We start from the raw sequence: 26,309 nt of genomic DNA on the forward strand, positions 1-26,309 counted from the left end.
GACCTCTGGTATGATAGGAAAAAAAGTTTACTATAGCAAGAAATGTATACATCTGTGCCCATTTAATCTTAGTAAAACATTTTCTTAGCAGAACTTAAAGAGCTAATTTTACAGAATTAGAGGCAGTCCAATACAAAAAGTAAACAGCTGTACGTTTAACTGTCAAAGAAAAAGCACTGTGGATTAGGGGGTGGAGATTCCAGGGTGCAATGTCAGTACTCTGCACTTTGTCAGTTTGTGCTGATTAAACCATAGTCCCTGAGGGAGATAACGCCAACAGACCCCTTTTACACCTAATGCCTGGGCAATATATCATTAGATTTCACACATCTCGATGCTCTGGAGTGGTGCCTGAAACAGATTATTGTGCTAAAGAAATGGCAGTTTACTTTATATCAATGGGCGAGGCCACAGTAATCTAACAGCAAAACTTAAAAGCCCTTATTTTTAAACTTTTCAGATGCTCTCATACAATGCATCATGCTGACCACAGCTGAACAGTATATCTACTAACCCAACGGACAGCATAGGCGCTGAATCAGCCAGTGCCGTACGTATTGTAGCTCTGACCTAAGCAGACAGGGTCATTCTAAGTTCACACTGCCATTGTCACTTCTCTTGTGTTCACACACAAGTGACCCTCCTCTTGAGAGCCATTTCTCACCCCAAGCCTCAGCTCATCTGGTTTACCGGCATGCTTACCTTTAACTAAAACCAGATGTTGAGACCCACTAGAGGATGAGCCCCAATTAAAGTCACTGTACAGCTCGGTTAGATAATGACATGGGGTAGTTGTCTAAAAAGATTCATTACTGCACATTTATTACCCATTAATGGCACTTTAATGTACATAAAATTAAGTTTGTTTTGAGCATTAATAAAACAAATTAAAAAAAAAAAAGATTAAGACACAAAGAGCAACACAGTTGACTGTCGCTGTTCTTTTATTGGATGAATAAAAAACCGACCATTGCAGTCTGGGAATTTGGAAAGCACTAAGAACCAGTCTAAACAGTTGGGGTAAAGTGGGATTAAGCGGAAGGTGACAGGGCTTGCAGACTGGTCTTGACGGTTGCTAGGTTGGCCTTCCAGGAGCTGAGGCTGTCGTACAGCTGCTGCCACTGCTGCTTGCCAAAGGTGCGGTGTGTGCTGTGGCTGAAGGGGTGGAGATAGAAAAGCACCAATGTTAAAACATTTTTAAAAAATGACACAGGCCAAAGTCACACACAGAGCTCGATAAATGTGCTATGATAAGCTAATGACACTGCCCTACAGTCTTGTTTAAGACATGACTAAACACTCAAATGAGGCAGATTTGAATTTAAAAAACAAAAACAATTACATTTTCTGCAGCCTTCAGCATAACATAAATAAAAAAGCAACCCTAATCAAAGAAGATGAAAAAATAAAGCCTCACAAATGTGAGACCTTGAATATAAACCTGAAGTTTTATAAATGAACAGAACTGCAGTTTTTTAAAGTTGTTTCACTTCTAACTTCTACTTTTGAAACCAGTGAGAAGGGAACCAAGATGATCAGAAAGTCTTGTCTTTAATAAAAAAAACAAAACAGAATAATATAACAACAGAATAATGACGCAATATGTTTAGAGAACAATGTATAATGACCACATACCTCACAACAACCTTTCGCTGTGTTTGGTCGATTTTGCAGTATACCATTTTGGTCCGAACAGCTAAAATGAAAAAGCAGGTAAGAGGTGATTAAAAGACAGCAAGAGTTCTGACATTATGTCAACAGGTTTGTTGTTGAAAAAATAAAAACAAGTGGTTGTTACAAAGCGAATGCTATTTAAGATTTCAAACCGACTTGATCCCAAAGTGCTGTGACATAATACACCTGGAGGTAGGAATAACCTCACAAAAATGCAGCTGGAGTTGTATGGCAGGAAAAACCATTTGCTCTAAAAATTTAACAGCTGACTGGTGGAAAATATAATTACCTTATAAAAGATTTAAATTTTATGTTTAAGTGGAAGGATTTTACACGGGGAAAGATTATTTTGTAACAAAGTGTAAACATGTACCTCATTTTTTCTCCCAAATTAAATTATATTTTCAGTGACTGTTTTGATTGATAGATTGAAATCTGTCCAGTAGATTTATATAAAGCAGTGAAGTAATGACTACTGAAAAATGTTTTGCTTATCTTATTTCTTTACTGAATAATAAAATGCAAAATTGGGACTAAACCAGAAAAAAATGCATTTTAATAGGCTACTCTGCTTACTGATGAACAAACAATGAAGTCTAACTGGTCTTATATGATTCATCAGAATCGCTTCACATCATGTTCAATCACTTTCCTTTCCACTGCTTTCTGTTTTGAGAAACTGAGGGAGGTTTTAAGGGAGGAACATGGCAAGAATTGTTCATACCGTCAATGACAAAAGCCTCAACGTCATCGGCTCCAATCTGCAGTTCCTGCTGCATGGTATCAAAGGAGATCTCCTTGAATTCCACCGCCATGCCCATGAATGTCAGCAGACGCATCTTGGCCATGTTTTGCTCATGAGACAGGCCTGGAAAGCAACATGCAGGGATCATTAAGCACAAAACAGTCACAGTCAATTAGTCTTGACTCAGGGAGTTTCCCTGTGTTAATTGTTTCTAGATTTAGGAGACTGCAGTAAGGGAATCTACTCATTAACACAAACATCACTCCACAGGGTCTGTTTTGAGAGTCCATCCTACACAAGCTTTTAATTACACTAAAACCTTTAGTAGTGAGAAGATAACAACGTGAATGCACTTTTCTGTAGTGCTGACACAGCACAAGATTGTGTGAGAAACACTAGCTCCTCAAAGCACAAACAATGCTCAGCTACACGTAAACTATAAAAGAAAATCTCATCCGTGCATTTCTATTACATATAATTAATAATCTATACACTTTTTTTTACCTTGTATTCTGGTTTCTGTTTGCATTTACACGTGTCGTGTGTATAACAGCTCACATTATGGCTACTTACCAAGAGAATCAATGAAGTCTTTGTTATTCTGGTAAAATTTGACATATGCTGCCAATTTGGCGCTCACAAAGATGGTTAATAGCTGAAAAAGAAGAGGGAGAAGACGGTCAAATGCCACTGTATGATGTACAATCAGCTTGTTCACAGAGGCTAAAAATTGTTATAATTATCTACGTCAGATTGTCGAAAACTATAGACGCACCCTGAATAATTTTTTGTCATAGACTGAACACACACAGGTAGAAATGTTCTAGATTCCTCAAGTGAATCACTCAAACTTAATAACCAGTCTCATGTTTGACGTGGATTGTACTGTCATGACACAGCATTATAAAAATAAATTTGTTTGATGCTTTATGTGCTTTGTGGAGTATGACAGGCACTGAAGGGCAAATTGTGATGAGGGTTATTGGGGCAGATGTTTCCATTTACATATATAAATATCCATCCATCCATATTCTTCCGCTTATCTGCAGCCGGGTCATGGCGGCAGAAGCCTAATAAATAAATAATTATAAATGCTCTATGCAATCTTTAGCACTTACGTCATGGATGAGTTCCCCCTCGAGGAAGCGAACAGGTTTCAGGGTGAGCAGGTGGTCAAACAGGAAAGTGTTGGGATCTTTGAGAGCACGGACGATACATCTAAGAGACGGCAGACAGACGCGTTAATGTACTGCTGAGGAGGACAATGCTGAAGTGTAATGTCAAGCGTTCAACAAGTTCTACAAGCTTACCTGTGGGCATCAACGCGTGCTTGTGAAGCATTGTCTTCTGTGTAACTTCCAAGTAGCTCAACCATCACTTTTGCTGCAGCTTCGCTATAAAATAAATACTTATATTGTTGAAAATGCTTCTGAGATATTCTATGCAGAACATTTTCATACAGTCTTATGTCCAAATTTTATCTTGTCCTTTTTCTTTTCTCTTGAAGTAATCTTTGCACAAAGAAACCCTATGTGGATTTACCTTTTCTTGCAGTCAACAAGTGCTTCATATACCAGCCTCAAAAGTGTGTGCTTCTTCTCTGTGTTCAGGTTCCAGTCAACAATCCACTTGCGCACCTGATTATGGGCACAAATACATATGATACATTAATTACAAAGGGCAAAAAGAAAATGCTGAAATATTGTTTTACTAGCTCAGTAAACCAAGGCACTGCATTATAGTGTTTTTGGCCAGTCATACGGATTAATCACCATGAATGTATATACCTGATCAAGGTCAGTGGGGATGAAGGATATGGCGTTACAGGTGGCGGCCACTTTGATGAGGCTGCAGAAGACTGTGTACCTCACGGGAGTGTTCTCATCCATGCCATGGAACAAGTTACTCAGCCTGTGACACCAGAAAGTAAAAGAGATTACATAATTGCAATTAAATAAGCAACCTCTTATTTTGAAAGTCTTCAGGGAAAGGACCTGATGGGACTCACAGCTGCATTCTGAGGGAGGGTCTCTCTCCTTCACGGAACTTCACAAGCTTCTCACATAGGCTTTCAATAAGAGCCTCCTGCTTGTCTGTCTCCAGGATCAACAGCAGAGACACGATGCTGTTCATCACGCTCTCAACATCTGTGGAGAGACATAGAGGGCCATGAGCATTAAGACACTGTTGCACAATTTTAGGGCATTAATTGTCAAACAAACATTTAACAAGACAGCAAATTTAACCAGACAAGTTAACTTAACCCTCTGCATCCCACAACAAACGTGGACAGGCGGTGTTTTTCCACTACTGTTTATGTACAAAAATGTTTTTATAGACAAAGTATATGAAGTGGCGCTAATGTTGTCAGACTCTGACACTAATCAAATGAACACTCATACAATGTGAGAATGTAATCAAACTGTTTATCAGAGGGAAAGTGTGACTTTTAAGACACTCATGGATAACATTATGTTGTAACCAGATGGTGTTGTTATACCCAGCTTGTTGTCCCCAAGATGGGATGGTCTGACAACAAGGAACTATGACAATATCCTGAAAGAGTTTACAAGTTTTATGCATGTTTTTGTGCATTAGAGCCCTGAGTTCAGTTCAGGAGGTGAGGCCTGAGGTGAGGATGAAGAGGATGAGCTAATCAAAAAGGAGCAGCAATTTCTTCATTGCCTACCTTTATCATCGTCTCTAAGGCAGACATCGCACGCCTCGATGATCTGAGCCAGATCTACATGAAGACCGCCTTCAGCGTTCTCCTCTGAGATTTCAGCTCCTTTAGATTTAATATAGGCTCTCAGCTCTGAAGCCTGCAGTACAAAATACATTTACATTAAAAACAATACATAAAATACACAATAAATACAGAGCATTTCAACATTTAAGAGAACGAAGAGTGGCAAGTTACGTGCTCGCATCAGAGTGGACATCATATTTAAGAAAAAGGTATGGACGACTTTATTTATCTATACTCTTGCATCTCTTTGTTGTGGCTGACTAAAATATGGACTGTAGATCTATAGTGGACAGCAACAAGCAACTGTTGGAGTGAAGGTATTATCCCATCTATATCTAGCCTGTAGAATCGTGTGTGTAGAATTTTTACGCCTTTGTTTGTTTAGATGTGCGGCTAAACAGCTAGCAACATTAGCTATTATTAAGCCCCAAAAGAAACTTACGACACGCTAAACCCCAAGCACAATGATCTTAAAAATATACCTATTAAATTACCTACAAGAAAATGTGGATGACAGGATATTTAACATATTTACTTAAAATGTTTTACCACGCATATCCTAACCATATGCGTGCAGATATCAGCTGCTACGACCGACGGTTAGCATTTTAGCTAGCGAGCATGCTAAGTTTTTTGATTGGGTATCATTTAGCGACTCATCCGCGACAATATAACGCTTATATCTACTCAACGAGTTATTGTAAACGTAGATTGTACCTGATCTTCTTCCGTTATGTCGATAAATGCTGGTACGCTCATTTTCTTGTGATTTTGTGAGCCTAGATGATGAAATCCACGCTCGCACCACTACAGAGCTCTGACCGGAAAAGAACAAGGAGACTGTGCCGGCGACAAAATTCTTCTTCCGGGTCATGTTTTGTTAAAGCCACAGTAGCCGTAATCGAAGGCTGTTGGTTGGCGCTTGTGTAATGTCCTTATTGCTACTTTTAAATACGCCGAGCATTAATCTAATGGACACGAATTAGACTATAATCTGATTCCTGTCCATCATTGTTTATATATTGTGAAAACTCCTAAATTGTAGTTGTCATGACTTCCTCTGGCTTCCATTGCCTCTAATTTATGTATTCCTCTCCTTTCCTGGAGGATTATCCCTGGATGTCTTGGATGAGAGGTGAACCTGAACCCCGTGAAAGGTTATCTGATTTAGCTGTAGTCCATCTTTGCAGACCACCATGGAAGGTCTGGCCAAGAGCTCTCCAAAGTAGGAAACACCGCCAGTGTCAGAGGGCAGTGTTCTTCACCATACACCCGCTGACCTATGGGTGCACGTGTTGGGCCCCTATACCATGTGGGATCCTGTGTATTGTTACAATGGCAGGTCACTTGGTGATTGAGGTGAAGAGGGTAAGTGCAGCAGGAGGTCACCCTGAAACCATGGAGTCGAGTTACTGACATCTAAGCACAGGGTGACGACACTGGAGTCTTATTCAACTCCAAGCTCCAACATTCACCTCATCTGCCTTTAGGATCTGTGTATTTTTCACAAAATCGGAAACTATGGAAACCCATGACACTGCATCATCACTGGCTAGTAGTCAGTTATTTCTCATAGCACTTACAGAAAGGGAACTTAAATCTGTTGCATTGAGGATAAATAGCTCAAAATAGTGGACTGAGGGGAAATGGCTGAAGAAGCGTTTCATCATAGTGCTCGTATGATGCGTCATCTTGTTGGGAAGGCAAGTGCCTGGTACCATATCCCAGCTTCACGCTCTCCCTGCCCTTGTGAGCTGTCATGGCAAAGAATTTATAGCCATTTCTCCACAAGTGTGCTTGTGTAACGCCGAGGCTTTCATTATCTGATTAACAGCTGTTGTCAAGTGCCTGGTGTATTTCAAGTCCAGAATAAGAGTTTTGTGTGCTTTGAAGCTCCAGGTGCATGTGAGACATTGTTTTTGTCTTCTTTAAAAGGTCTTTAAAGTGTCATGGAATGTTATGATGCTTAATAGTCTTTATCATATTTGTCGAACAGTGCTCTGAAAATAGCACTGAAATTGGAGTGCAATAAACCTTTTAACTCAGAGGAGCCCGTACCTGGTACATGTATTAAACTGGGATTTAGCGTGTCTTATATCATTATAAATCTAAACTGGCATAGATGATTTTAGAAGAAAGAAAATAGGCTAGCAGCAGCTATCACACTTTTTTCAGGTACTTACACTGATGTGTCTTAGGGTGTATTTTTCCCCCTCTTTTATTCATTTGTTTGTTTTTGTTAGCAGAATTTGTGAAAGACTAGTTGTAATTCTGCTTTTGTCAAGCATTGTTCCCGTATAAGGTTGTGAAATAATGGTAGACATTGCCAAAGATTTTTCATTAAAATTTTCTTTTAGGGACATGTGTTAGGGTAATTTCCAATTCTCCTTTGTGTGTACGTGTGTGTGTGTCTGTGTTACGGTAGGTTGTTATCTTTCTCGGGGGAACAGAAAGTGATCGTTTTCATGTGTTTATCTTGTAACTATTACTTTTTTCTTTTTTTTTTAAAGACTGCATTGTAGCTGTAGAAAAACTTCAAAAAGGACTAAAATGCAAATAAGAACTTTAGGTGTTGGTTCATGCTTCATCTTTAATATTCCTCTACCCACAGTATATGTCTGCTAAAACTAATTGGAAACAATATTTATTGTTAAATGTCTGCACTGACTTCATCCCTATTTGCTTGAAGGGAACTTGCACACGCTCTCATGCTAAACTGCTGGCAAATTGCCTGCTCAGCCTCCTCAAAGATAAATGACTGTGTCGTAATAGCTGGTTGAGCCCAGGTGTCTGTTTTCTCCCTGTCGACCAGCCAAGTGATGAGTATCCATGTAAACCAGTCTCATGGTTGTCATCCAACATGGCTGCCTACCTTCCACCCACTAATTGTCTGGTTCCCACAGTTCTGCCTGCTTTCACAGTCTCCAAAAGATCCCCTTGCTCAGACTCATCTATCAGCCAGTGACCTTGTCAGAGAGCATCGCATGAGTAACTTCCCTATTTCTCTAGGTGGAGCAAATCGCTTGTTAATTACTTATAAGCTGACCCATCCTCCCTTAAAAAAAAAGAAGTAAAAACATACAATTAACAAATAAACAATTCAAGTCAAGGCCTTAAGTATGAATAAGTCTAAGGCCAAAGTGTTCCATGGCATATAAAATCCTATGGGGCCAATCTAATGGGCTTTTATTGTTCATAAATGCAGGCAAAAACTGTATCATAAATCATTTTTATGACCTCTGGGTTTTTATTTATTTTTTTCACAATAACTCGTTTACTAGCACAGTTTACTTTTTTCCGTTCCGTACTGAAGTTATTTTGGATTTAAATTTGTCTTTAATCCTCTTTAGATAGTTTTTTAAAAAGTGCTAAGGCTAAAAAAGTGCTGATTAGGTTAAATTCACCATAATTGTAAGGGCAACTAGTAATTTTGGTTAAGTGTACAGGAAATGGATATACAATAAGTCTGTGTAATGTCCTTTGCAGTTTTGTGTGTTTCATTTTCCCGCTCTGAATACATGTTTGATGAGCAGTCTCATCCAGCTGAGTGCCTGTTTATTGTGATAGCTGGTCAGTTCTTGTGATCACTTATCTCCTCTTCAGTCAGATAATCAATCACGCACTGCAGCTAATATTACACCTCTGCACTTGTGAAAAAATCATTTTAGTCCACATAGAATTTCTAGTGATCGGCTGTGTTGTGTACACCTTCTAGATGGGTGAAAAAAAGTCTTTAGATCACCAGAAAAAAAATAATCAAACACCATTGTTATCTTACCACTGTTATCTCACATAATGCTCCGCTTTATATCACACTGAGGATCACAGCAATCAATCAGTGTGAGTTTGCATTTGTGGTTTTGAGTTATCTGAAGTTGCTAATCCCTCAATGTGGAATTTGTGTGCTCTGTTTCAACCTAATGGCATCAGCAGGGAATAAAAGCTGCTGTTTTCCAGGAATTCTGCCTTTCCTGTCTAGATAGATTGAGTCACTACACTAGAATTGTGGCTCTGTCGATGATGGAATGGCCTCTTGTCATCAGAGAGTGTTTATATTACACACTCTCACAGGCTAGTAGGGGCAATAAGAGTTTAAAAGTCACAGACACAGTCAAAAAAAAAAAAAAATCAAATGCGTTTCCACCGGGGATACATTGTGCAATGTCTGGCTCGAAGCTATAGATGCCAGAGCTCAGAAATACTAATTAGAGGCATGTTCAACTACGTGACCCTGTAGCTGCAAGATTCTGTTTAGACTGTTTCATCAGTGCTGATAAATGCAATGGTGAAGACAGAGAACAGACAACCGTTAAAACTTTCTCAGTAATGAATGTAACTGACTAAAAAAGCAGAATTGTGTCTTTCTTTTTCTTTTTCCAGAAATTATTTAGTGTTTTCAATCCAATTCAATTCAGCTTTATTTATATCTTGCCAAATCATAACAATGGAGTCGGGGCAAGGTGCTTTATACTGTACAGGAAAGATCCTACAGGATTCTGGAGAAAACCATCAATCAGCCCTCCTGTGACAAGCACTTTGTGACGGTGGGAAAGAAAAACCCCCTTTTAAGAGGATGGAACATCTAGCAAACTGGTTGGGTAGAAGGTGAGGGAGGGGCTGAAAGAGAAAAGAAAAGAGGACAGGGAAACAGGACAATACACGAAGTAATGAAGTAAGAAGACAACAAATGAATGACGTGGGGCAATGTTATACAAAGACTTGGGAATGGAAAAAAATTGAGTGGTGAAGATGTGCTGTTTACATCAGGTATCACATGAAGTCAGCCTGGCTACAGTGTTGAAACAAACAAACTTAGGTTGTTGTTGTTTTTTTCTTTTAATAGAGCAACAGACTTATTTTCCAGGCCAAACAAAGATCGTCTAGATTAGAACATCAACTTTTCCTTCCATGCTTATGAGTTATTTGTGTTAAGGCCTGCGTTTTTGTTATAGTAGGGAGTCAAACTTCTCTGATTTGTTGCTTTGTTTTTCAGAGACGCCACAGTATCTGATAATCAACCTCCTAAAGTTTAAGTACTTTTCACATCCATCCGTCCATTTTCTACATCCAGTATACTGAAAATGTATTTCCAGTGTTGAGTCTATAAATGCATTGTTGATGTTGTTATTTTCAACATTTACATGAATGTAAAAATCATTTTATCTCAGCTGAGCACTAGATCGGATAAAAAATCTGAGAAAATGAGTAGAAACTCTGAAAAAGGGCCAGGTGAATGACAGATAGCGACAAATAAAACAGGTGTTTTTGTGTTTTTCCACTAAGGTTTACTAAACTAGAGTAAAACATTGCTGCTGTTTCTCTTCTGCTTCTGCTTTCAGGATTTTGATAGTCAGCAGATTTCTGTAAACCAATATCAATATAATAATATACAAAAGCTCAATTATATGTTTGTATCAGGACTGAGAAAATTGCAGCAAATCGGTATTTCCTTACAACCATGTGTCAGAGCTCACAGTCTCATTTTGTGCTGATTGCGGTAACTTGTATATTTTCCCATCACTGTTCGCATATCTCAGTTATCCTGTAAACATTTCCTCACCTACCTTCAGAATGAGCCTCGAGGGTATGACAACAGTCTCTAACCACTACAGATATCTTAAAATGTTTTCTGATGACTGTGTATGCCTCAGGCACAGCTGCTAGGGTGCGACAGCATGGAAGAGGTTGTGAATTACTGTAAAGAACCGATAAAGACTGACCTTGATCTTGACACACACCCATCTGCTAGGATGAGACATTACTGAGGAAAACTCACTAGCGCAGCACTGACATATGAAATCAGTGTAAAAAAATAATTTACACTTTCCATATGAGAAGTTCCTCAGAATTCAAAGTTGGTTTCTTAACTTCTGTAAATAATAATAATAATAATAAAAATTAAACTTTTAGTGGTATTTTGTCTCATTTCAGATTGCAATTTGATCATGGCGATGATGATGTGTCATATGCTTATGCTTGTACTTATACATTCCCATAAAGTGACACAAACCACTCTCAACAGATTTTTAACCTTCTGAGTCACAGATATGTCCCAGAGTGAGATGTAGGTCATGTAGTCATCTTTTAGCCAGACGTTTTAATTAATGCTATATGCAAGGTCAGTATGATTATCTTTGGTGGCTTGCACAAGGCTCATTTACCTTTTTAACGTAGAGAAATACAAACATGTGAATAAAGTGCCTTTTAGTTGTTCTTTAACAAATCACCGAGAGTAGCAACAAAACAATTCAAACACTTCATGTTCAGCACATTTCTTGTCGTTGGATATCATTAAAAATGTTTTTTCTTTCTGTGCCTTAATGCTTCATTGTCCCACAACTCTTAAAGAAAATGCAGACTAACATGTTGCAATGAACAAGGGTGCTGACATTTGTTATTGTTCGTTAATCACACATGTACCACCCTGTTTCTTGTTGGTGGATGACACATGTATTATTCTGCCGCTGAAAATAGCTACAAGCTAAAAACTGCAGTGCTCAATTTGCTGATTGTTTCATTTCCTTTTACAATTAATTCATGTATTTGTGTCTTTACTAGTCGAGACGTGTAATGAGAAAAAGACTAGTGCAATGATCTGTGTAATTTATTGACTTTATTGAGATTAATAAAGCTTTCAGAAATGCAAGGCATTATTTGGTTGAAAGCATTTATTTTGGTTGACATGAGTTTTGTTAGATATACTTGTTTAGCTGCTTATTAATGCAAATATCTAATGAGCCAACCACATGGCAGCAACTCAATCATTTAAGCATGTGACATGGTCAAGATGACCTGCTAAAGTTCAAACTGGGCATCAGAATGAGGGAAAAAGTGGTTTAAGTGTGGTGCTGTTGTTGCTGACAGATGTGCTGGTTTGAGTATTTGAGAAACTGCTGATCTACTGGGATTTTCTGCACAACAATGTCCAGGGTTTAAAGAGAATGTTCCAAAAAAGAAAAAATATCCAGTTAGCAATACTTCTCCGGGCAAACATACCATGCTGATGAGCTAGAGGTCAGAGAAGTATGGCCAGACTGCTTCGAGCTGATAGAAGAGCAACAGTAACTCAAATAACCACTTGTTACAACCAAGATAGGAAGAAAAGGCAGTTTACAGAAGCAGAAAACAACATCGGCTGCTACTCCTGTTAGCTAGGAATGCTAAACTCACACTAAACTGAGGTTGCATTTCAAGCAGATTCACCAAAACTGGACAATAGAGGTTTGTAAAAACATTGTCTTGTCTTACAAGATTTGTGCTCTTACATTCTGATGTTAGGGTCAGATTTTGGCGTAAGCAACATGAAAGTATGGCTCCATCCTGTCTTGTTAAGCAGTTAAGGGTGTTGTAGGTGGTGTAATGGTGAAGGGGATGTTTTCTTGAGACAGACCAGCCTAGCATCATTTAAACATCTGAGTATTGTTGCTGCCTGTGCCCATCCCTTTATCCCTGATGACAGTGTACAGTGAATCATACAATGCTCTCATAAAGCTCAGATCATCTGAAACTGGTTTCTTGAGTTTGAAAGTGAGTTCACTGTACTCAAATGACTTCCACAGTCACCAGATCTGAGTCTAATAAAGCACCTTTGGGATGTGATGGAATGAGAGATTCGCATCATGGATGTGCAGCTGACAAATCTGCAGCAACTGTCATGTGAATATGGACTAAGATTGCTGAAGAATGTTTCCAACACCTTGTTGAATCCATGCCACGAAGAATTCAGGCAGTTCTTGTGTCAAAAGGGGGGCTGAGCCCCTATTTTAACTATTAAGTTGTACGTAAAAAAAGTGTGAAGTGAGTGGATTTCCTTTTTGCATTTCACACAGGCTCCCCTACTGAAGCTTTTCAAATGAATAAAAGTGGTCAATAAGAAGAAACCAGCGGGTGTGTAAAACATCACTGGACAAGTGTTGAGCCTGACACGTGACCTGCAGAAACGCACATTCTCCCACAGACCTTTCTTCTCTGCTTCTTATCTCCAGTCTGATATGCCACGCTTTGAAGAGTGCTTGGGGTTGATATGGGATAATTAAAACAAGTGTACAGGCTTTATAAAACATAGCTTGGTGTTCTCTTTAAGAAGAAAAAAATAATTTGAGGTAAGGAACAAACAGTTCCATGTGTACCCTTCCTGTTTAACAGAAACCAGCATATTTAGAAATAAGCAAGGATTTGGGTTTTTCTGTGCCACTCTCAACATATCAAACTAACACCTGCTGCTCTTTGGCATTTCTCTGCTGCTGTTAAAAGCCACACCAAAGCTACTGCACTTCTGATTACTAATGTTTCAAAAATGTTCATAAATCATTTAAAATCAGCAGTTCTCTTGTTTTAAAAAACAGAAACTGCCTTGTAACCTATGCTCAGATCCAGTAGCTTGAATGCAGATGTTTATTAAAATGGAAAAAGTAATTTATTTTGCATCTGTCGTGCCAGGTCACATATCTCTGTAGTTTATCATGCATCTCTCTGGCTTCTCAAATTCCCCCTTAGTCATTGTGCTGTAGAAAGTTCCAGCCTTGTGTATTTCTTGTTAGGGGTCAGAGGCAGTATTGACCATTTCCTTTCTACTGCACAGTAATGTTGTTTTAAACCCTGAGTTAACCATAGATCGATCTGAAGAATGGGTGTATTTGGGGACTGCCATTCATCATAGGGCTTGAAAGGGTTGTTTTCTCCCGACCCTTTCACCTTTGATGAATTCCCATTAAAGACTCCACTCTGGAAGGCACGGCCAGCATTTGCCTTGGCTCAGACACACTGCATTTCCTCCTCTTTCTCTTTCTAAGTTTGACAAGATACTTTTAATTGTGCCACAACCTTTTGTCCATAAAGGACATCATTTTAGTTTCTGTTTGTTTGTGATGGGCGGACCACACAAGGTTTTGAAAAACTGCATTGGGAGAAATTAATTTTCTTTGCTTCTATTTTCAAATCTGCGATGTGGACGTCCTCTAAATGTCAGGGTGTTCCTCAGGGATGTGGGGCTGCCTTTGCACTTGTTTATTTCCAAGAATAGAGCAAGTCGGAAAACTCTTAATCTTCTCCATGTCCGCAAACCACCCAGATGAATCTGCGCTTTAAATTTTAAGGGCATTCTTAAGGTTATGACCACTGTAATGGATGTCATCAGATACGGTCAATAAATTCCTGGAATATTTCAGAAAGCAGCAATTCAAAGTACTTTCTATGAGTACTGAAAGACGCGTCACTGTAATTTTGCAACAATGACTGAGAATTGTCTCTGTAATGTCACTTCAGCAGTTTGTCGGGTTATTTCATCACTCAAAGCAGCTTGTCCCCTCTTTCCTTCTCTTTCCTTCACTGTTTCCTTCTCTTTCTGTTTCCCATTTCAAAAGTAACTCACCCACCACTTCTTTTTAAGTTGATTCAAGGGTCAATAACATTTACTGGTTTCTTGAATTACATTGCAAAAAGTGATGAAAGAAACTGGTTAACACTCTTACCATGTCGCACACTAATTCACTGATGGACAATTTATCTACAGTATTGTGGTCTGAATCGTAAAGTTATCCAGTTTGGCATTGGTTCAGAGTTAAAGTAATTGGAAGTGACAGACTACTTACGACTTTTGCTCTTTTTGCTCTCATTCATGTCCCCAGGAGGAAAAGAACAAACATTATACAGAGTATGAGCATATTACCCACACACTCTGGGCTATAAGAGAAATAGTACGAAGCGAGGACAGACAGTTTTCGCACATAATCCATGTTTCAAGATTTCTAACATGAACCTCACTAATCCAATACCAAATCACATTTTTTATAATATTGCATTTTAAACAAACGCTAAAAGTGATACAAGCACTTTTGTAGCTTGAAGATTACCGTGGTCTTATCTCGGGCCAGCTATGATTGATTGTTATGCTGCACTGCTTATAGCACATATTGTGATTCTTTCAAGCTTTTAAAGAAAAGAAGGAGGAACCCGAGTTGCTGATCGCACAAATACTGTAATGTTAAAAGATCCAAAGCAGCTGTCTTGGTTTTTATAGGCATATTGAAGTTACTGCATTCCTGTGCAGTTCCTCTGAGTTAAGGTCAAAACCCAATCTTTAACGTGCTCATACACACACAGATACACATGCGCGCACGCACACACACACACACACCCTTGCTACTAATAAATAATTATCCTTCAGTGTGATGTGGCTTTGGTCCAAGGCCCTGGAGTTTATGTGAGCCGCTTTTAGTAAAAAACAGTACCATATCCAAAATGGAAAAATTCCGGCCACATTTTATGCATTTTAGTTTTACCATTTTTACATTTTGAGCAATTACTGTTTCACCTGTAATTTTTATTCAGTCTAGTGCAGCGTTTTTGTGAGCAGCTGTCTTCTGACTTACTTATTTTCTCTCAACATTTTTCATGTCTTGCATTTAAACTGTTGCTTCATACATTAAGTACACATGTTGAAAGTATATATTTCTGAAAACAAATGAGTCAGAGTCAGAGTCATAGGAGTCCAGAGCGATAAGCATTTGTAAGAACAGCTCAGGTCACCAGTGCACTGACTAACATTTTCATTTTGCTGTTTTTGAACACATGTTTGAAAACATTTTTTATTTTTAAATTTTATTTGTAATTGCTCAGGTTTCTAGTTTGTTCTGCATCCTGAACACTGGACATGTAACACTCCCTCTTTCGTGCACATGTACGTGCAATCGAGGAGAAACACTTAAACTTGAACAAAGAAGGAAGAACAACACCCTCTAATCTAAATGTGACATTAGTTAGAATCTACTCAGAAGTGCAGTCTGTAAAAACAATAAAAAGATTTGCAGTCTCAGCTGGCTGGGGAAAAGCAAGGGAGTCATCCTCTTCTCATCTCTTGCTCCTCCCCTTCTTCACTGAGTTATTCAGTATTTGAGCCTTCAAGAGAATAAGGAAAGCCAGACATTATAGAGACAGAGGAACAAGGCACTGTTTATCTCACAGGCTCCCACTCCAAATCCACGGCAGGTACCCAGGGAGCCTGAAATTTGGCATCCAGATTTTGTTCAACAGTCAGTTATTTTCATTATTCACTTTCTCGCAAAAAAATTGGAAACATGGCTCCTGTAGCGCATTGTGACCACTGATGTCTGTTTCTGCAGAAGTATTTGCTCCATGCTTGTTGTTTCTTCAGATATTGTTTTTGTTACACTCTTAAGAGTTCATTAATGTGACTGTGATTTTTATTTTATTTATTTCTTAGTTGCACCTTCTTTTGGAATACGATCACTACTTTTTTTGGACTGGATTTTCTTGAACCTCCTTCGCTAATGTTGACCGAACCGTGTGGAACCATGTCACTGGGCTCAGATCTGACCCTTTTACAACCTGCGCCTCCTGTGCCATCCTTACCAGGAGCTGGTGGCGGCTGTGGGATGTCTGTTGGCGGGGCCCGTGGACCCAGATGCTGGACCTCCACCCTGGCTCTCCATACAGCTCCCTGCCCTCCCACCATTCCCTCATCAAGCAGGAGCCTGGCTGGGGGACCGCTGATCCGATAGAGGACCCTCACTGTGGACTTGGGGCCTTCACAGTGCATTTCACTGGCCAATTTACAGGCTCAGGCCCCTGTCGGACCGGGGCCTTTGGAGAACCACCTTCAAACCAGCCAAGAATGTTTCCCAATGGAACCTACCTGCCCAGCTGTGTGGACAGCCCTCCTACACCTAGGAATCAGGGTAAGCATGCTTACTGCTAATCCCTTCTGTGATACAATCAATCAATAAAATGTCTTTTTAGAGACATCATCATTCTATACTTCCATTAAATGTGCTCTTCATGTTTAAGGGGGTTGTCAGTAATGCTGTGTCTGAGCAGGATGTCATGTTCTTTACCAGGTCATTTCAAATCACAACAAGTCCTTTGGCATCATCATTATTATTACCTCCCAGTTTTGGGTTTAATTAACATAGTATTGCATGTATACTTATCAAATAAAAAATGTAAGTATAAAAAATAAAAATGGAGTCCTTTGACCTCAGCTGCTGTTTGAGCAACTTTTTATACAAAACGGAAGATTAGTTTGGTTCTTATCTGGAATCATAATTAAAAATGAAACTACATACATTATGTTTCAATGTTTCTGTACAGGAGATAAGACACATCTGCCACTGTAATAAACAATACTTGCATTTGCTATCTGCTGGGGTACATTTAACCTACATGTTTGCCTGCTGCTGAGGCTTTCAGAGGAAATATGCATGGCAGTGAGTCTTATTTGCCCAGCACACAGTAGTTTTTGATGAAGTGATAAAACAGAGTGGTTTTCTGCAAGTTGCAGGAATCTGGGCGTTTGTGAGTCATTTTTCTTAAAAATTTACTGACATCCCTTTTGGGCCTGACACAGGATATCACAACCTGTCCATACTGTGTTTGTAAAATAAACATCACATTCACTGTCCTTGTGATTGTACAATACTTGTGTGCTACAGCAGAATACATCAAAATAGTTGCACCATTTTCGTTACATGTTTCTTTCCCCGTCAAATAACTAAAATGATACTCTTTAAAATTTTCTCTCTCCTTCTATTTTTTTTTTTACAAAGCATATGCTACAGTAGCTCACATCAGTCCATCTGTGGTGTGTCTGCCAAATTTCTTTTTCCACCTGCCATAAATAATGCAACCACAAAGCCAAAGATAGATGGGGGGAAAAAGAATATGTTACAAGGAAAGAGGATTTAGTAGTGCGATGAATGTCTCCCTGCGGTAAGGCTGCCAGGGACTAAGAGCTACTATCGAGGGGATATAGATAACTGACCAGATACTGAAGACTTTGCAAGCTTCAGAATGTTGCAGTGATGTTTGAGATGATGATCTAATGACTCGAGCAGGCAAATAGGCTCATTTTATTTCCATCACCTCTCTTTTTTGTTTTTTGTTTTTTTTCTCTCAGGTTATGGAGCAGTCGGTTTAGACAGCAATCCTAGTTACGGTCACACGCCGTCTCACCACACTCCTCAGCTCTCCAGCCTGTCATTCAAACACGAGGAGACACTGTCACCGCCAAACAGCATAGGTAACTCTTTACGCCCCGATGCCTTTTCACTGAAATGATCTGCAGACTGGAAGGCTGTCGTGTCACAGCAAGGTTATATAAGTAACCCATCATTTTTCATATCACAACAGAACCGCTATTATCCATTTCCCTTCATCTCTCCCCATCTCTGTCTGCACACATATTCATATACGCAGACATACATAAACACACTCTCCCGCTTGCTCTTCAAGCATACAAAAGGTTAATGATTCTGGAAATTATAACTTGAGGAAATGGCTTTATGCGACTCTGTTGGAATGTCAAAAACTGTCTAGGGACCAATATACCATGTGAACCTGAAAAGGACCAGTGGTTCTCAACGACCTGTTCTCCATTCTGTTATTTTTTCTCTCTTGCTGTTCGTGCCTGTGTCTTTGAAATGAACTCATATTTGTTTTAAAAATATATTTAGTGTGTCTGGAAAAATTATTCTTTATAATATCAATGGTTTAGAAGCGTTTATATCGCAAGAAAATAAATGTGGAACAGTGATGTATTGTATGTAATATATAATTTTAACCAAAAACCACTAAAATTAATGTGTTCAACGTTTTCTGTTTTTTTCTATGTGTTTCACAGTTTCATGATCTTTTCTAGACTATCAGCTTTTCATTTAAAAAAAGCATATTAATTTAAAATCTGAAAATGAAATTGATGTAAACACTGCATCCATATTTTAAACCAGCCTTTGTATTGTATTTTTTTTTCTTTTGATTTAGTTGACCAGCAATTTCCAGCGCCTAATCCTATGTTCGGCTGCCATAATCCTTCAGACTCTTGTCCGAGCAGCCAAGCGCTGCTGCTGCGAAATTACAACAGGTACAATAATTTATCCCTGTATGAGTTTGTTTTTGCTTTATTTCCCCTTTTTTCTGGTCCCCAGTCATCAGTTAATGTCAGATTCTTTCCACTGACACCATATGCAGCTTGCTCACTTGCTGGTAATTTTTAGAAGTGTGAACTCTCCCTGATCCCACATTAAGCCCCGTGTTTGCCTCTACAGCGTCTGGGTTGTGAATCCTAATTTGTTCTGAGGTTAAGTGCTGCCCACTGGTGCTCAGCAGGCCAAAACAAACACTTAAGTGATCTACTGCTGATGTGTCTCAGTCCACCCTCAGGAAAAATGAGGAGAAAAGTAAAACAGACAAGTTCAGTGAAAGTGAGAGTTGCGAGAGTGGCGGAGAAGCTGCCACTGAAAATCTGCTTATTTGAATCTGCGGACGTGTTTCTCGCTTGTTTTCGTTTGGATGGAAAACATCTCAAAGGGTAAATTATGAAATTCTTCAAATGCTGGCCTGCAATGTTGTTGAAGAAAAGGAACATGTACAACTCAAATACTGGGACGGCAGCTGATAAGAATGGGGAAGACTGCACTGTTGTTAGAGCTATTGCATGAACTGGAAACCCTCAAACAAGCACGCACACGGGTGCACGCGCTCATACACATGGTGTATATATGTCAGATATCAGTGAGTCTTTGCACAGTTTAACATAGTTCAGAACTGATTAGTGAGCCATCGCAATCCTTCCCTCAAGGACTTCTCAAGGAATGTGGTCCAGAATTCCCCTGAAACTGTTTCCCGCCATTAATGATACCGAGGACAGAGTGATGTCATCCACGGGTCCAGGGTGTACTAGGCACAGAGGCTCTCACCCCCACAATGAGTGCACAATCCCATCTTCAAGTGTGCGAGTTTGTGTGCTGTGTTTGTGTGTGTCTGTGTGAAGTAGTGTGATCTGCCAAGGTAAAGAATGGCTCAGTGCCTGTGTCTTTTAATGAGGCCAGTGAGGAGTGTGGTGGGTGGACAGCATGTGTTAATAAGTGAACCATTTGGACTTCCCCTGAATGAAACATCTTCATTTTATGTACAAGGGAAGAAAACTGTCAGGAGGAATTCACAGTAAATCTTGTCTGTGATTATTAATTTCAAGGTTATTTCCAAAAAGTAACCAAATAATAAAGAAAAAAAACTGAACATAGCCTATAAATTACTTTCCCCTGCTTTCCTAACTCTGCTGTAAGTGCAGTGTTAACCCTGTTAATGCCGTATGCTGTATGTTTTACTCAGTGATAACCTGTACCAAATGGCATCTCAGCTGGAGTGTGTAACATGGAACCAAATGAACTCCCTGGCATCATCTATAAAGAGGTGAGACTGTCGCTTTTTATTATTTTTCAACACCATATGGTGCAGTTTTTAGTCTTCACTGGTGCTTTGTTTATGTGCAGTCTTTCACTTCTAATGCATGTTCTAAATACTGAGTTGAGTATTTGAAAGTTTTCTGGTTTAGGCTACTATAAAGTCATTCAAACCTTAAAAAAGGAAGAAAAAAGAAGGAAAACAGAAGGAAGGGGCCATTTGTGCTAAAGAATGTGAGACGAAGCTTTCCTTGCTCAAAAAATTAAAAGAAAGTCTCAGATGAAGTTTATGTAGGATCCTGTCACCTAAATTTACAAGCTGAGTGAGAAAATATATCTTCAGGGCCCTGGATATATTGTTAGAGGCAGGCATGTTTAAGGGTTGTTTGGAAGAGAAGAGGAGAAACGGTTTTGGAAATCAAGTTGGAAATCCCTCAGGAAACATGGCATTTATGTCCTACCTACTCCACTGTTATAATTAACTTGTAATTTTGAAGAATATTTTGTTCCTGCCTACCAGCGGCCATCCAACCAGCTATGACAGTGACCCCATACCCCCACCTCCACCCATGCTTGTCAGCACCCAGTACCACATACACACCCACGGCGTCTTCAGAGGACTTCAGGTTAGTCAGATTTGGTCACACATATGAACAAAGACAGAAAGTGAACTTCCTCAGTGTAAATCCTTCTCCTTTCTTCCTAAAGGATGTCAGACGGGTATCTGGTATCACTTCCCCTGTTGCGAAGACTTCAGAGGCCAGTGAAAAGAGACCGTTTGTGTGCGCTTATCCCGGCTGCAGCAAGAGATACTTCAAACTGTCCCATCTGCAGATGCATGGCCGCAAACACACAGGTGGAGGCTGATTAGAACATTTGTACTCATTTGTCCTGCCCACTTTGAAATGTAATGACTTTAGGCTTCGATGATGACAGCTGGTTTGTATTGCAGGAGAGAAACCATACCAGTGTGATTTCACAGACTGCGGCCGCAGATTCTCTCGCTCGGACCAGTTAAAGAGACACCAGCGCAGACACACAGGTAGAGTGGTGTGAAGCTAGTATATCTAATCCCACATTCCACTATAGATAGGTACATCAGGTTTCCTTTTTGGACAATACATTTAAAAAGTAATTACTTAAAGGATTTTGAATTTCCTGGTAGTGTGGAGGAGGCAGTTTTGAATGATTAATGAATATTTTTTGAAGCGAGAAATGAGTCACTGTAATTAGTGTTTCATTATTTATAAAATCCTGGCTGCTGCCTTTATTCTCCTTTGAACTCTTTTTTCTTAAGCCTCTTACTGCTTTCTATAAATATAGCAGCCATCATTATTGCTTCAAGAGCCCCGTAATGCATAAAACCATATAATTCAATCCAGGAACACCACAAAATAAACATTTAGAAATTAATTCACTACAAGAAACTAATCATTTTTCTATGTATTGTGATTTTGTGTTTATTTAATTGATAATACTGAATGCTGCATAACCAGAGTGATCAATTATAATCCATGAATGCTAGAATTCCCATATCTAGAATAAATCTAGAGTAAATTTCATCACATTTTCTTAATAGCAATTTTTAACCATTTAATCTTACACTTAACTTCTGACCCTCTCCTCACCTTTTCCACACTCATTCATGTTTCTGATGGTGCAACAACAACCGTCATCTCTGCGTAGGAGTGAAGCCCTTTCAGTGTGAGACGTGTCAGAGAAAGTTTTCACGGTCAGATCATCTTAAGACACACACTCGGACTCATACAGGTAAAACAAGTGCGTATACCTTTATTTTCTACTTCTCCATTCGAGTTGATTTACACACAATAAGTGCCTTCACTGAATTCACTCTAAAGCAATGCTTTCTCCTGTTTTTCCGTTTTTTTGCGTGTCCCCTCCTTGTCAGGTGAGAAGCCCTTTACATGCCGCTGGTCCAACTGTCAGAAGAAGTTTGCCCGCTCTGACGAGCTGGTGCGCCACCACAGCATGCACCAGAGGAACCTGACCAAGCTGCAGCCTGCCATCTGAGCAGCAAGAGGAGGAGGAGGAGGACAAAGAGGAATGTGACAGTATGTTGTGCCAGCTAGTAGAAAAAGACGCCTGGATCCTGGTCAGCGGTTATGGTCTTTTGCCAGACTTGCCGAAGTGGCGAGCGCAGCTGATGCCTGCGTCAACGTCAGGACTCACAGATGATCCCGAAGGTCTTCAAGATGCACTTCAACTACTACTAGCAATAAAAGTGCCATTTTGAGAGGGTATAATGCCACAGTAACGCTGAGCCAAACTTTGTGAGATGAGGAAAATGTTGACATACTATTTTGAATATTTTACGACACATGCACTGGCTTCTTCTTTTATTTTTAAAATGGTCTCACCTCTTGAATATGTTGGACATTGTAAACTGGATTTAGAGCAATAAGAACAACTCCTCAGTGTTTGTCCGTTAAGCCGAACACAGAGAATCTTCGGTTGTGGGAATGTCGGTATCTTTATCTTCCTAAAGTGTACATTAGACTGCCCAGATTGCTTTGTATATACTTCATGTGGTGCATTTGCTTACAATATATGGTGCCTTCTATATTCTTGTGCATTTATAAAATCTTGAGTCACATCAGTGCGCGCTTGTGTTGGCGAGAGACAAAGGAGGTGTGGGTGTTGTCAGGTTAAGAGGCCACCTATGAGACGTGGTGGGGGTGTGAGGTGGGTGACAGACAGTAAAACAGCACCCCTCTGTGACTCTGACAGGGTGCAGATCTCACCCTCCTAAATCTCAAGCACACATCTTCATAACTAGGAACATCTGGAGCCCAATAAATCTCATTAGAAAAGACACATACCTCAGTGTCAGCAGGCTGCTCTCCACTGACTGCCCCCTTCTACGCAGGCTGGGCCCCAAAATGCACACATGCACATGCTTGAGTTCTTGCTGTACATAATAGTCTGCAGTTTAGAACAGCACTTTACACCTTTTATCCACATGATGGCAGTGTCATCCTTTCTCGTCTTGCAAATGGAACTTGTACTCCGAGTTCTCGACTGTGACTGAATTCATATACTGTTTATATTTTACCGTCTCAGCCTGAAGATGTCCAATTTATTCTTGCCTGTCGTCACGTTGAGTATCAGTACAGACTATATTTTGGTCCATGAAATATACATGGTTTCAGTAGAGTGTGTGTTTTTCAGCTTATGTCCAAATCTAGAGGAAAGGCGATGGGATGATTCAGCTTCAGCGGGTGTGTGAATAAAATATGACTCAGTGTGGGCAGAAAGTGTTGTTGCATGGCTCATAGTATGTTTTAACTCTTATCAGTGTGCTCGCATATGGAAAGCACAGTGTACGTTTAAAGAAGACATTTATTCAACAGAAGCCCAAACAGAGTACAGTATGTACCTGCTCTTTTCACCGCAGCCCTTTTACACTTGACGAATTAACAAAGATTAAAATGCCTTTCTCCTATTTCAGGGTCACAGACGGCTCATTTGAAGTGCAGATTCAGGTTGTTTTCCAATTCCCATAATGGCAGGGAGGTAGTATCTCTGTGATGTTTTTTTCTGCTTCTTAATCCAGTGCACTTTGATTAAGAAGGGCTCGTCTTTGTTCTCTCTCAGCGGGGGTGTTGTGAATTGCTGGAAGATCAGAGGGACAGAGTGAAAGACAGAGCTGAACATTTTACTCACTTCAGTTCACTCTTTACTGGATATTGGCAAGGCTTTGCGGAGCATGAGGTTCTGATGCTTTAAATGTCCTCAGTCTTTACTGCCAATGACTATAACACTCACTCAGATCTGTGCCCTATACACTGATCTTCTGCATTTCTTTGCGGGCATGTGTATTACCCAAATAACACAATAAATGTATGCACTCAGTCCCATCCTGCCAAATGTTACCCCCAGTCTGAATGCATGAACACACACATAGGCGTACACACACTCGCTCGCACACACGCCACCAGATGCCCCCTCAGCTGTACTGCTGGCAGTTTGCCTTTAAGGGGTGTCGGCATGGGTAATCTCAGGTGACGTACACCTGGTAAGGCACAGCCCAAGACATCTGTAGGACAGCAGGCCTGCTAGCTTCACAGCCTCCACAACCACATGCAATGTCCCGAAAAGGTTTCTATCAAAAGTAAAAGTTATTTAAATTCCCTGTCACATGGAAAGCAAAGGAAAAGGTGCCTTTTTCATGATTTAGTTGTATGGAACAACAAGCTGTTTTTTGTAATGGGTTTAAAAAGGAGCGGTCTTATTTTTCAGTATGTCATTCCGTGAAGTCCCAGGTGCTTCCAACATCAGCATACATTTCCCGCTGCGTTTCTTTGGGCCAAAAGACGTTATTTAACCTCCAGGAACTGGAAAGGTCAATGCACATGTAGCACACACAGGCTCCTAGGAGCCCCAAGGGATTGTTAACAAGGTCAACCCTCCAGAGAGACAACTCAGAAGGGTTACAAGGAGGCCCGCATGCAAAAACAATGCTGTGCCAACAGGAGGCGCTGTCAGGTAATGTTCACATGTTAAGTGAAGCATGCTGTTAGTTTTATTCCCAGACAGCTTTCTCCCCCTCCCTTCGGGCTAGCTCTCTGGTGCAGAGCTGCTGCTTCACAGTCTGAGGGGGTCTAGGGGTTCTTGGGGGTATTCCCTGTAGTAAAGCAGGGAGCCTGAGGGGCTCTGGTATGTAGGAGCTTTGGGAATGCAGAGGCCTTGGGGGGCCTGGAGCTCAGATGGGGCCTACAGGGTAAACTTTCTCACTCAGGGAGCAGAGATGGAGCAGATACAGAAAGACAGCGAAGGGAAAACACCTTGAGAGGAGTCTGTTAGACATGCAGGCAGCAGCCGGAAAGATCCCATGAGGATACACAGACACGGGAACAAACACACACTTACGTATACCCTAACCACAAACCAATATGTGGGACAGCAAGGAGAAGCAGATAGCACGTTTTATATATTCACGTTCTCATCAGAAATTTCATCTTTTATCTTCCCATCATTTCTCCCTCCTGCTGTTTCTTCTGTGCCACGGGAAGATATTAACGTCTAACAGGATTAGATGTGTCTCTATCATGTGATCTAGAAGCTCACAAACCAACTCATGCCCCCTGGGGGAACAGTGGAATGGGAAAGACCTTGTCTCCCCTCTCCATCCCAAAGGTATCCAGATGCTGGGACATGGGGAGAGAAACCCACAGAAAGAGAGATGAAAATGTCGACAAATGGAGCGAGAGAGTCATTTTGTCCAAAGATATCAAGTCTCACGGGGACAGCATTGTCTCCACCCTCACTGCGATGAATTTCAAAACAACTCAACTGCAGGCCACTTTGCCCGCCTTTTAATTAAAACTTGAGAAGTTCCTCTCAGCGTATATCATGTGAGATATGCTGCAGCTTGCCAGAATGTGTGGGTGACTGAAGAAGCCATTTGAAATGTGTTTGAAACTGATTTTGAGTCTCCTGACCTCAGTCCAAAGGCCTCCCATTTCTCCTGAGGCAGTTACAATTAGTTACCAACTCACTAAGTTTATGGTTCCTAAATTGAAATATATTGCTCTTTAAAGCCTTCTCTCTAATTGTGTAGTCATTAATTGCTGATTCCCTATCTACACTGTGTTGATGGGCACATAAAAACTCATGGTGATAGATGAGCGCAAGTGCAGTTCACAAAAAAAAAAAAAAGACAGGGTGAACGTCTTATTCTGTCTCACCACCACTAGGAGGAGTAAAGTCCTCAGATAATTCTCTTTGGTAAAAGAAAAGATACAAGAGTAATTGTCCATAAGTAGAAACAAATTTATTAGCCCACATTTACAATTAAATACAATCACATGAATTGGATGACAAATGTAATGGCCTTTGCATGAGGGCAGTTCCCTCAAATCAGCCTAGACAGGAAGGAAAAATATATTTCTGTAGTTATCTGGATGTTTGAAATGTCTTCATA

The 26,309-nt window shown here is 40.1% G+C and overlaps 2 protein-coding genes across 2 annotated transcripts; one reads left to right on the forward strand and one right to left on the reverse strand.

Annotated features, from left to right (window-relative positions):
- Positions 1 to 926: 926 nt before the first annotated feature.
- eif3m (eukaryotic translation initiation factor 3, subunit M) lies at positions 927 to 6,040 on the reverse strand. Its single transcript, XM_003442234.5, has 11 exons — positions 5,886 to 6,040; positions 5,109 to 5,241; positions 4,428 to 4,566; positions 4,207 to 4,330; positions 3,962 to 4,056; positions 3,730 to 3,813; positions 3,538 to 3,637; positions 2,993 to 3,074; positions 2,399 to 2,542; positions 1,636 to 1,696; positions 927 to 1,155 (listed from the first exon to the last, which is right to left on the reverse strand). The coding sequence occupies exons 1-11, from the start codon at positions 5,925 to 5,927 to the stop codon at positions 1,032 to 1,034; spliced, it is 1,128 nt and encodes a 375-aa protein (XP_003442282.1). The 5' UTR covers positions 5,928 to 6,040; the 3' UTR covers positions 927 to 1,031.
- A 10,021-nt stretch (positions 6,041 to 16,061) lies between these two features.
- On the forward strand, positions 16,062 to 23,828 carry wt1b (WT1 transcription factor b). The gene is given in 10 exon segments (XM_019359281.2): positions 16,062 to 16,577; positions 16,580 to 16,864; positions 18,082 to 18,204; positions 18,945 to 19,044; positions 20,295 to 20,375; positions 20,886 to 20,991; positions 21,074 to 21,221; positions 21,318 to 21,407; positions 22,052 to 22,135; positions 22,275 to 23,828. Coding segments are annotated over 10 exon segments (1,260 nt in total). The 5' UTR covers positions 16,062 to 16,456; the 3' UTR covers positions 22,397 to 23,828.
- The last annotated feature ends 2,481 nt before the right edge of the window (positions 23,829 to 26,309 follow it).

Source organism: Oreochromis niloticus, linkage group LG1 (assembly GCF_001858045.2).
Source record: "Oreochromis niloticus isolate F11D_XX linkage group LG1, O_niloticus_UMD_NMBU, whole genome shotgun sequence".
Lineage (NCBI taxonomy): Eukaryota > Metazoa > Chordata > Actinopteri > Cichliformes > Cichlidae > Oreochromis > Oreochromis niloticus.

Excerpts from the sequence above, each read along its gene's own strand:
- eif3m (XM_003442234.5), bottom strand. The coding sequence starts at position 5,927 with ATGAGCGTACCAGCATTTATCGACATAACGGAAGAAGATCAG. Across the intron at positions 4,331-4,427 it reads CCCTCCCTCAGAATGCAGCT|GCTGAGTAACTTGTTCCATG; the intron begins GTGAGTCCCATC and ends CTGGTGTCACAG. Across the intron at positions 3,814-3,961 it reads CTTGTTGACTGCAAGAAAAG|CGAAGCTGCAGCAAAAGTGA; the intron begins GTAAATCCACAT and ends TTTATTTTATAG.